Genomic DNA, 12,780 nt, shown 5'->3' on the forward strand with positions numbered 1-12,780 from the left:
GGGGAAATTACTGTAGCTTTTAATGAGGTATATAACAAACAATTAATACTAAACAATTAAAAACTTTTCAGAATATCAAAGAAATGGGATCTTAAAGTAAATGCAAATCTTTAAATAACAAAAGTACAAAATGTACCAAAAAATCCCTAATCTAAATCCAATGATCGCTTTTCATAAAAATTGCAAAACCTGTTAATAAACAATCCCACACCTAACTAAAATTGCCAATAAAATAAAAAAAAGAAATCTTTTGCTTTTGAAATATTTTCCTAAAGGAACTGACTTCAAAATTTTAGTGATAGGATCCTTTCTTTCCTTGTTTAAGTCAGGGTCAAAACAAGCTCTGGCAACTTGTTTATTGCTGTAGTGTGTACAGAAGAGAGGGAAAAATTAAGAAATCTAGCTATTAACTTCAAATCATAATTAGAATCTAAATTCATTTTTGCACAGAAATGATAGAAATATAATATGGTTTCTGTCAGCCCCATTTTCATCAGCATTGTATTTAAAGTTACTATGATTGCCTGTTGAATGACCCATGCTTTAAACCTTAGCATCACTTGTTCATCATACATTTTTTGTTCATTTGACTTAGGCAAGACTCCTAGTTGGGGGGGGTTGGTACTGATGTTCTAGAGCAGACATGTCAAACACAAGGCCCGGGGACCGGATGCGGCCCGCAAAGTGGTTTCATGTGGCCCATGAAGCCATCCTGGAAACAGTGAGGGAATGGCCCCCGCTGCCTTGGCCCTGGCCGGCCGGGAGCCAATGTACAATTTTGTAGTGGCCATCTATGCTGAAACGCATTCAGTCTTAACTCCACAAGGACGTCTAGAAACAGCGAGGAACCAGCCCCTGCCGTGTTGGTCCTGCCCCCTGGGTGCATGCTGGGGAGGTGTCACCCTTTGTGAAGAATGAAGAAATGGACCATGCCTTGGCGCTTGCCCCGGTCCCACCCCTTTCTGCCAGAGACCCTCAGATCTGTCCCAGTCCTGCCCAGGCCCCCACAGGCACCCTTGACGCCCACCCAGTAGGCTGCACCCACCCTGGCCGCACCCACCCGGCCCCCCGAGGGCAACCGCAATGCTGATGCGCCCCTCAATGAAATTGAGTTTGACACTCCTGTTCTAGAGGGAAGACCAGGAGTCGCCCTCCACTCACACACACTGTAAGAACCATTTTGTGTAACAGCAGATGGGATCTTCCTGGGCTGTAAAATTACGAAGGATGAATTTTGTCCATCTCTGTCACTTAGCTCTATATTCTCTCAATCCCAGTGACAGTACAACTGCTACCAGGATTTTCAAGTCGCTTAAGCTCTATTCATCTTGAAAGGAAAATTATAGGTCAGTGTTCATTATTCATTCCCCCATCTCTTTGTCCTTCCTGTACTTCAGAGCATTGCAGTCAGGCTGGGTCCATGGTTGGACTTTTCCTAACCTACATGTCCAATTTGAACAGTTATATGTATACCATGAGCAATGGAAACAAGAAAACAGAAATGGAAGATAAAATTAATGAAATAATATGAGTCCAACAAGATATTGCCCCACATTTCATTTCAATGCCAGAATTATTTTAAAGTAAGATATATACTCAGTCTAATCCTCACTCTTTTAACAAATTTAATTAAATTCTTTCTTCTATGGAGTTAAAGTGTCTAGGAGTTAAATGATTTAACTATATGCACATTGGTTTTAAAAGCTGGTCTGATTTTGTTTGTGATGCCAAACACTTAACACTTGTAAGAGATCATTGCGCTAAGTACAGAAAAAGCCTCAATCAGCCAGACAATAAACAATCCAAGGGAACAATTAAAAGCAAATGAGTAAACTGAAGTAGTTTACTGATGTTCTAATTACATATGCATAATGCAGACTAAAGTTTTATTTATGACCTAATGCAAAAGAAAGGACAACTCTAAAATTACATCATTTCATTTTTCACACAGAATTATTTTATTACTTAGTACACATTTCTTTTTAATGTATTAAGGAATTCTTTTATATGCTATATGCAGGATTTCTAAAGAGAGTTATATACCAATGATAATGATGCTTTTCACTGTATGTGCTTTATTGCTGAGTGAGTTTGCTTTTATGTAAGTCTATTTGTGAGCCTTCTTAGCTGAAGGGTACAATAAAATATTTTGAATGAATGATATTCTAAAAGCGGCTTACATTATGCATCTGCTTATACAGCATACGTAAACACAAGGGTACTTGCACATGAAAAATATGGGAAAAGCTGATTCCTACCATCAGAAATAGGCTTCATTTGCACATTATATTTTGGGTGTAAGCATGACTGTTCATAAAAAAAATCTTTAATAATTAATTTATGCAATCTTATTTTTCTGGCTTTTATTATTTTATTATTTATCAACATAAATTAAAGGCCAGAATTATATAAATGTTTCCACAGACAGTGCTGGCAGCTGTTGGGGCCCCTAGAGTGGCCCATGTCACACCACTATTCTGCAAGTTGCACAGGCTGCCGGTTTACTTTCAGGTGTAATTCAAGGTGTTATTACCTATAAAGCTCTGCATAGCATGGGTTCAGGACTTGAGGAACATCTCATCCAATGGGACAGGGACCCCCACCCATGAAAACAGAGGAGGCATACTGTGGATCCCATTGGTCAAGGAATTTGCAATATCTTACCCCTGGGATGGGATCTGCCCTCACCCTCCTGATTTTCCCATAAGGGCCTGAAGACCTGGCTGTGCCAGTTGGCCCAGGGCTCCAAAGGGGATGTATCACACTGGAGATGATTGATGGGCCAATAGTAGAACCCACCTCCCATCCCTATGCATCCTGCTCCCTCCCCTCCCATTTTATAATCAAATGTTGTATTTTTATTGTTACTAAATATATGTTTTTGTATGGTTTACTACTTTTAACATTGAAAGCCACCTAGAGTCACTTCGGGCAAATAAATTTAATAAATAAAATAGCAAAGATATAATCAATTTCCAAATGTAACTTTATCATGAGGCATTTGTTTCCTCGGATATGGTAGATACCATTTCTCACCACTTGAGGGCATATTCAAACAATGTAACCAAAGAGCATAACTAATGCAAGAAAAACCATTCTGTGGCATTTTCCTACTCATAAGAAAGTATGAACTGATGGGATTTTTTTCCTACATGGAGGAATTCAAAAGGGGAGGGGACTTAGCTAGGAGAATCCATGTGCTATTTTTTTTAAAAAAAATATTGATTTAAAAATCTCTATCTAGATTAATTCTAATCCATAGAGTAATTTAAAAAGTGGTACAAGTAGATCCACGTAGGTAAAATATATATTTAGATCAGTTCTATCACTTTTTCCTTTTCAGACAGTTACAAATTTCATGTGGCAGTTGATGCTTTGTTCTCTGCTATTATCTTCTCATCGTTGATTCTATCATGGAGGAGTAACATTTCTTCTAACAGAATAATCTTAGTGACTAAATTTACCAGATCAATTTGATCCAATGTCATTTATACTATAACATATTGTAATTCTGCTATAATAATTGGCAAGCTACAGTATATTAATACATAAAATTTCTTCCAGGCCAAAAACTGTGGAATCGAAAACATGGTCAGATGGGGATCATGAACTGCTCATGTACAAGTTCCAGGTTAAACTAAAGAAGCAGAAAGCCAGTTTCTATGATACGATCTTAAAACACCTACTATTTTCAAGTAAAACATCAGGTATCTCTTTAAAGTCCTGAAACTCATTGATAGAAAATCAAAATAATTATGGAACAGACTTAAAGGGATTAAGGATGAATGCGAAAATAAATTGCCGAAAGTGAAGAAACAGAGGAAAGAAAATTGGGTGTCAGAACAAACCATGAAAATTCACAAGAGAAGAGAAACCAAAGCCTAGAAAGACAAAAATCTGAGAAGGGAACTTAAAAAGCTTCAGAGAGCAGTATTAGCAACCTACATGGAAAAAGAGATGCCATATGTTCGTTCAAACTAGTTTAGAAAGGCTACAAGACATTATTCCTGAATACGCTAATTGAAAAAGCCAAATAATACCCCAAAGAAGTCAATATGTGCTTCATTGATTATGTCAATCACATCAAAGTGCTCAGAAAAATGGGAATTCCAGAACTCGATGGCCTCATGAGAAATTTATATACAGGTCAGGAAGCCACAGTACTGACAGAAAGAACATGGCAAAATACAGAATAGTTCCCGGTTTGCACATGCATATGAAGACTATTAAAAATTATTTCCATAAGATCTTACAGAATCAACAAAATAAATGATGATATTACAAATACTTGCATGAAGTCTTTAAAAGCCAGGGCAAAAACTTGGGGACAATATGTTTTTCTTAAATTGTATTTATTTATTAAACAAGTACCTTTTATTATAGAATTGTACTTCAATTCTGTTACATTCTTTTAGGATTGTTCAGTTACAAGGGAACAGGATAGATGAATCCATCAAGATCAGTGCTATTATAATGAATATTTAACATTCCAATTAATTTTTATGATAATGAATAATATTTGGAAAATGATAAGCCGCTGAAAATAAAACATTAGTCCGTACCATATGGGAAGTAATATGTTTAATTAAAATTATAATAACGAAAAACACTGGAGAAAAATTTGCCTGAACTCACCATCTCTTCTGGAGACCATATATTCAGAATTTTAAAAATATATTCAACTCTCTCATCAATATATCTAACTTCACCAAAAGGAAACTACTTCAAAAACATAGCTAGAAAAAAACTCGTGTTTTTTTAAATAAATCAAAATAATTATATAACCCCTGCCATGCATATGTTTTTTCCAGTAATATAGAGAATTAAAATACACCAGAATCTAACTATGTACAATACAGGTAGATCATGTATAATGACTGCCTTGTTTAGTGACTTTCTAAAGATATGATAGCACTGAAAAAGTAACTATGATCAGTCCTTACAACTTTTTATTTATATATCATATTTAAAAACTTAACTTTACTCCTGCATTTTGCTTTAGCAGTAGCTTCCAGACCACAATAATAGCTATCCCAAAGAGAACACAATAAAACCATCAAGATGTCAGGTTATCAACATATTTGTTACAGCTATTTCTGTCCATGATGACATTCTTGGTACTGCAGCCACGCTGTCATTCATGGCTCTAATATTCTATAAATCCCATTCTTCCCACAAAGCGCTGTACAGATTTCTAGTAAATTTAACCTTTCATTAATTTCAATTGCTTGTTTTTTAGCAAAACCTGAGATGCCTTTCCGGATGCATTTAAGAATGTAACCTGAGATGTAACTTTAGAGAGAGAGGTTAAAATATAATTGAACTTATAGTTGCTGTGAAGAATATCAGAAGCCTTCCTTTTCTTCTTTGCTTTCTCTTGGCTTTCTTTCTTTTTCTCTTTTCTTCTTTACTCTATATTAGTTTGTATTACTTTTTAATCTTATTTTTTAAAGTTTCAATAAATATCATATAAAAAAGAATGTAGTCTCAGAGTACATCTTACTATTTTAAAATTGCAGAAACTGTTTTAGGTCACAGTTAAACACAGTAGTCTCACAGGGATCCTAAATATACATCTACAGTATGTATGAATACATGTTACCAGGGCTTTTTTTGGTCATAGAACACCCAGAACGGAGTTCCGGCACCTTTTGGGGATGGAACCTTGTAGGGTAGGCAAGGCAGGTTGTATGATGTGTGTGAGTTCCAGCACCTTTTTTTTTTTTTTTTTTTACAAAAAAAGCACTGCATGTTATGCAAGGCTACCGAAACTGCCGCAAGAGCAGGCTTCTTGTCAGTAAACCTCATATTGCTGTTCGTATGTAATGTTACAGCTCGCTCTCCCTTGCAATCCACTATTCTCTCGGCATCTGATATGGTTCGTGAAGCAGAAGCAGTACAGTAATATCTAAAACAGCATTAGAACAAGACAGCTTGATGTACCTTGGAATTAGAAGTTGATTCCAAGAAGCAGAGCCTGTTGCCAAATCCTTCTGCAGCAAGACACAATTTCTGTTGTTCCTTGTGAACAGTAGCAGTACACTGCAGAACCACTTCATCATCCTATCAAAAACAAAAAAAGAGAGAGAATGACAACAAGATTAAGTCTTTTAGATTGCAGATCTTTGGGATGTATTTCCAAATATAGCTGAAGTCAAAATTAATTCTAGGACAGTTATTTATTTATTTCACTGGCGTAAGCCATCACTGAATGAGAAGAAATAAGCACAGCAAAACAGTCACAGACCATTTAAGTAAATTAAGTAAAAAAAATGGAAATATTTTGATTTATTTATTTACAGTATGACATTTTAAAAACCTATCTTTCTAAGTGATTTCAAAATAACATGTAATGAAAGGTTTACTACTTTAAGATAACATTTTAATCTTAAATATAATCCTAATATTAGATGCAACAATTAAGGTGATTGCTATGCTAAATATGGCTGTCCAAAGATGACCCATGATTTTCATTAGTCAACAATGACTCAAAGGCACCAAAACCCCAAACACATTCTGATTTATTTATTTATTTATTAAATTTATATACGCCCATCTCATTGCTTAGTACAAAAGGCATGCCTAGCACTAAAGGAGTGACAAGCACCAGAAATGTGATCACAAGATCATGGGTGTTGATACAGCAGTTGTAACTTCAAGGACAGGTTGCAAATAACTTTTTTCAAGTCCATTGTAACTTTATAAACGGTTGTTAAGTGACATGTTATAATTCGAAAAACACCTATACACACTCCAATCCTACTGTATTCAATTTGTTTTGACATATCCAACTCTCATTTCCATATTACAAAGTCGCACAAGTGTATTCCCACGTAGCCATTTTGATTCTTTTTGACATTCTTCCTTCATAAGGACAATATCCTACCTGCTCTCTTTGTTCAAGCATTTGAATGTCTTAAAATTTCTCTATCTATATTCCCAGCTTTAGTAAACATGCAACCAGGGTGATTAAACTGATCTACTTGCTCTAGTTCTTCACCATTTATTTATGCATTTCTTGCAACAGTTTAGTCTATTTTCCCTGTCAAGCAAATTAACTCGTTCTTTAATAAAGTTTCAGACCATGATTCCTGACTGCATCATGTAATCTATTCAGTGCAAATCATTTGGTTTCTCAGCCAACAAAACAATATAATCTGCATCCAAAGTACATATATATTCACATTCCTATCCAACATGTCTAACCTCAGAGCAAGCAATTTGATTCATTTGTCTATAAAAACCACAAAAGTAACATAAAGAAATTCTTGTCTTCTTCCTGTCTCAATTGGAATATTGCATCTAGTTTTGGTCACCATTATGTAAAAAAGATGTTGAGACTCTAGAAAGAGTGCAGAGAAGAACAACAAAGATGATTAGGGGACTGGAGGCTAAAACATATAAGGAACGGTTGCTGGAATTGTGTACGTCTAGTTTAATGAAGAGAAGGACGAGGGGTAACATGATAGCAGTGTTCCAATATCTCAGGGGCTGCCACAAAGAAGAGGGAGCCAAGCTATTCTCCAAAGCACCTGAAGGCAGAGACAAGAAGCAACAGATGGAAACTAATCAAAGAGAGAAGCAACCTAGAACTAAGGAGAAATTTCTTGACAGTTAGAACAATTAATCAGGGGAACAACCTGCCTCCAGAAGCTGTGAATGCTCCAATACTGGAAGTTTTTAAAAAGAGACTGGACAACCATTTGTCTGAAATGGTGTAGGGGTTGGTCTAGAAGACCTCCAAGGTCCCTTCCAACTCTATTATTGTTATTGTTATTATCAAACTAGTTACTGACAATCCATATATTGTTACTTGCACTTACAGACTATATTTTATTTTATTTCACTCAGCAATCAACCTGAAATTCCATATTCACATAAAATGCCCATAACTGAAGATCATACACTTTTTTCTAAATCAGTAAATAAGTAATAAACTTTCGCACACTCTCATACTAATCGTCTATGGAGATTCTCAGTCATTCAGGTCATGGTGGTCCCAAAGATGCTTTTTCACGAGGCAACTGGACTTTCTTGTTTTTCTTTGAAGACATTTCGCTTTTCATCCAAGAAGCTTCTTCAGCTATGAAGAAGCTTCTTGGATAAGAAGCAAAACAATCTTCAAAGGAAAAACAAGAAAGTCCAGTTGCCTCGTGAAAAAGCATCTCTGGGTCTCATACTAATCTACTTTAGAGCACTAACCGTTCACCTCTTCCCAACATAAAACTACAGTACACTTCACAAATTTTGCTTACTGTCATTTCTTGGATTCTTTCCAAACAGACTTCTACCAAGTACCTTCTCAAAGACTAATCCCCGATAATATTGACATTTACTCTTGGTTACCTTTCCCTGATCAAAAGTACATAGACATCATAATCTGCACAAATGGAATACCAACTAGCATTTAATTGCAAAATTTCTAAGATTTGTATCTTTTAATTACAGGTAAAAATATTTCTACCTTAATATTTAATAACAAACTGCTGTTTAAGAACATTATCATTGCTGTGATAACACCAAAGTTATTCAGCTGTTCTAAGCTTTAGGTAGAGCAGGGGTGTCAAACTGCCGGCCCGCGGGCCGGTTTCATCATACCGGAGCCGCGCCCACCCCATTGCCGGCAATGGCGAAAAAGCTCCTAGATGTCGTGCGACGTCACGTGACGTCGCGAGTTTGACATGCCGAGGTAGAGTATTCCAATCTGGAATGCAAATTGAGATGCAGTTGCAACCATGCGATTGAAGGCATGTGCTTTTTAAAATTTGAGGAAAAAGAATCAAGGCTTCAGTCTTATTATGCCCACAATCTTGATTTTTTTTTCCTACCCTTTCTCTACAGATATTCTCGGCTTTAACCTAGGTGTCCTGCAATGAAATATTATGAATTCAACTATAATAATGAATATTTTAGTTGTTTTCAGCTTTGCTAGCTAATTCAAGGACTCAGAAATGCTGTGGCTGGATGCATGTGATTGTGAATTTTTCCCATCATTATGAACAAATCCCTCATTAAAAGGCCTCATGTTGACATTTTAATTTATTTGAAACCCGTACAGCACAGCTAAAGATACCATTTGAAGAGTTTACCAATTAAGTGTTCCTTATGAAGATACACATTAAAATAAAGCAATAGTAAAAATAGAGGAATAGCGAACTGTCTCATGGGGTTTTCTCAGAGCCAGGAGAGACCTGGGAATACACAAATCTGTCTCGGTATCAAAACAGATCTAGAAAGAATAAAGAGTAGGATTCAAGTGAAAATTCATTTTGGGCAAAATTAATTTTAGATTCAGTGTTCTAGAATGAAATGTAACAGTTCACCTTTTAATACTCTGCAAATCAAAGGCAATGAAACAGCATATTTTACAACTATGAAAAAAATAGAAGATGCATGCATTTTTAAATGTTAAAACAGTTCAATGTATAAAAAATAGCTACCAGGATATGGAAGGAGGCAGCAAATAATTTTTGTACTTTGCTTGGCAACTGATACGTTAACGGCATACTAACATAATCAAATGAAAAATTCTATTACAAATCATAATGTTCTCTGGTAACTCATAAATTATGCATTTTACTTCAATGCCAGACTTAAAACATTTTTTCATAATTTTTTTGCTATGCCATTTTACAAAAAGAACAAACTGAATACCGGCTGCTGTTATCTGGAAAACCACAATAAAGTGTTTTGCTTTGGAAAATATGTGCATTAATGAAGAGATTCCTACACTGCTAGTTGCATCTTATTGTGTCCTTTCAACGTACATAAAAAATGATCCACCAAATGAAACCAATTCCCATTAGGTTGCTCTACCCTTTATACCTCTTTCTGGAGCAAACACATGTGATGCAAGAGACGTGAGGGAAAGTCTAATTAAAATCCATCTGCATAGGAATCTAGATCTCTTTCTTTTATTATTACTTTGTGCAGGGGAATTTCTTTTCCAAAATAGAAGAGCACAATACAGATGAATTAAGAATGTTCAGCAACCCCAATAAACTATATTGCATTATTCTTTTTGTTTTGATCTATTTGCATATATTCTATACAGAAATCCCTAAATCACAGGTAATACAATTTTTATAAAGCACTGTCACTTTTGATCGAATATTTACAATTTGGAAATAAGATACAATAGATGATTGGAGACCATTTCTGTTCATGCAAGATGGAGGAATAATGATCCTGGTTCTTTGTCGAATAGCCCAATTTAGGGATTTTAGAAAGACTGCTATTAAGATTCCCCATGCTTGAAATATATATATTATTCATATCCTCAATTTGAGTAGCAGTACAGATTATTCAAGTCTATAATAATCTATTGGTATTGATTACTATCAATATGTCTGCATATGTTCCAAGCCCCATCTCACTTTTGGGTGGGAGTCTGTTAATTGAGCATACCTACTATGCAGCCATTGTAATAATTAGCAATCCTACCCATGACAATCATAGCACTTAAGATATGGTCTCAAAATTCTGGAATTTTGGGAAAAAGGAACTGATGAGCAATTCTGCTCTTGGGGAGTAGCTTATATAAAACAAATTAAAACATTGGGATACATAAATGCTTGGTGATGCCCAAGGTTTTACAGGAAAACCCAAAAAGTTTTGTGCTGTTCTCTGTTGGAGGTATAAACCCATCACCATTGATTTGTAAGCACCTCATGAGCTATTGACTATAAGGGAATAATAGGATACAGATAGAAAGTAAAGGACTTACTCTAAATTCCCTCCTTGTCACTTTGCCTGCCCTTTGTTTAAGAGATTACTATTCTGAGATCAAATTCCTTGTGTGTCCAATCACACTTGACTAATAAAGAATATTCTATTCTATTCTATTCTATTCCATTCCATTCCATTCCTCTTCTCAGGTATAATATGTGGAGAACGTTGGAGCATCAAGATAGAAGCTAATACAATTACACACACAGCTAGTACTAAACAAATGAGGGGTTTTAGACAGTAAAATATTTGTGTTAATAACGTAGTGTGATACAATATACTAGTGCGATTATTATTTTAAAATCAGTATATTCATAAGAGAATGTGAAATATAAGAGATCAAATTTTAACCTATTTCATTTTCTTCCTTCTCAAGTTTCTTTGCCTCATTTTCCACTTATACAGTACTTTATTATGGCTTCTTCTTTCCTCCTTATCTCAATTACTGATACTGGAATGTCTGAGTTTTCTCCTGACTTTCTTGCTGCCTAACAAAGCTTTTAACACACAAAGTTCCACTGTCCAATATCTGAATCTCCACAACAAGTCTGTCCTCCTGATTTTTTCCACATTTTCAGAAGCCGCTCCAAGATTTTCTTCCCGTTTTTTTTCCTAGTCCCAAGACTGTAATCTCTGGGCATGTTCCTCCACTTCATTCGATATTAACCAGATGACATTCTCTCAGGCAGTATATCTTGCAGCATCTGAAATATAGCAAGCTTCCCCCTTTCTCTGTTTACTCTTTTTATACTGTATATCTAAGGCATGTACATGTCACTTTACAGGTGCCTTCTAGCATTCTCCCCCCTTTTATCTATGTGTTCTTAGTCTTATGCTGAGTCATCTGTCTTCACAAAAATAAATCTAAGACCTTAGTACAGACCCAGACACTTTTCTTCAGGCAGGCATTTCACTGTGCCACATTGCTTTCTGATTCTTCTCCTAGTAGGATGCAGTTAGCTAGGTGCTAGACATGTATTTGTAGTCTGCTAAAGCAAGATAAAAAACAAAACTTATCCAAATTCTCCCTCTCTTTCTTTAATGTACAGTACTGAAATGCCTGCTATATGGTATAAAGCTTGCAAAACTATCTCAAGTGTGACTTTTCACTGATTTCAAGTTTCAGCCACCAGATTCGAAACAGTAGGGGAAGAACCAGAGCTTCCTAAGGAAAAACTGAACTACAGATAGTCCTTGCTTAATGATGGTAATTGGGTCAGGCAACTCCATTGCTAAGCCATGCAATTGTAAAGCATGAAATCACATGACTGTGCCAGTTTACAATAGGAATTGCAGTAGTCCTAGTTGCTGTTGTTAGGTGAATCCCATGCAGTTCCAGCAATCCACAGTCACATGGGTGTGACTGTATCCTATGGCCATTTGTGACCTCCTGTCAACTTTCCCATAAACTTTGCTTGTCAGAAGCTAGCAATGAAGGTTGAAAATAGTGATCATGTAACCATGGGAACTGATATTGCAATAGTGAGTCAGTTGCCAAGTGCCCTAATTGTGATCACATGACTGCAGGAATGCTTGAACAGTCACAACAAGGACACATCAGAAGTACTTCTCATTTAGAACTACTGCAACTTTGAATGATCACTGAATGAGTAGACGTTCAATGAGTACTATCTGTATTATGTCTCTCTTTCCAACTGTGGTAATGGCCTATTCTTAGACAACTGTCAAGAAACAAAAGTAGAAGAGCAAAGTTACCTATTCATTGGAGCTTGGTATTGAGCAAACCTGGTAAATAATCAAACATTCCATGAACAAATACCTGCCTTCTCCCAACTGATATCACAAATCAGAAGCCTTGTAGGCAAGGATGAAATTCTTTACTGCAAAGTTTAGGATAACTGTTAAACCAAGCAATCACCAATTATGAAATACAAATGCAATTATAACAGAAGCAAGATTCAATTTTGGTGCCTCTTCTGCCAATGTATCATGATCAGTTTTGAATTATAGAGCTGGATAGGAGAGATGATTTGTATCTGTGCATTATTATGACAACAAATAATACGATCTACATCATTTGTCTCTGACCTT

The 12,780-nt window shown here is 35.9% G+C and overlaps 1 protein-coding gene across 1 annotated transcript in view; it reads right to left on the reverse strand.

Annotated features, from left to right (window-relative positions):
* Positions 1-6,870, reverse strand: part of RYR2 (ryanodine receptor 2) — a 207,825-nt gene extending 200,955 nt beyond the window's left edge. Inside the window, exons 1-2 of the mRNA XM_015819028.1 lie at positions 6,793-6,870; positions 5,944-6,063 (exon numbers count right to left, since the gene is read on the reverse strand). Coding sequence (XP_015674514.1) covers positions 5,944-6,063; positions 6,793-6,870 — 198 coding nt within the window. The remainder of the gene's footprint in view (positions 1-5,943; positions 6,064-6,792) is intronic.
* Positions 6,871-12,780: the final 5,910 nt, after the last annotated feature.

The sequence above is a fragment of the Protobothrops mucrosquamatus genome, unplaced genomic scaffold, assembly GCF_001527695.2.
Source record: "Protobothrops mucrosquamatus isolate PMUCROS unplaced genomic scaffold, P.Mucros_1.0 scaffold850, whole genome shotgun sequence".
Lineage (NCBI taxonomy): Eukaryota > Metazoa > Chordata > Lepidosauria > Squamata > Viperidae > Protobothrops > Protobothrops mucrosquamatus.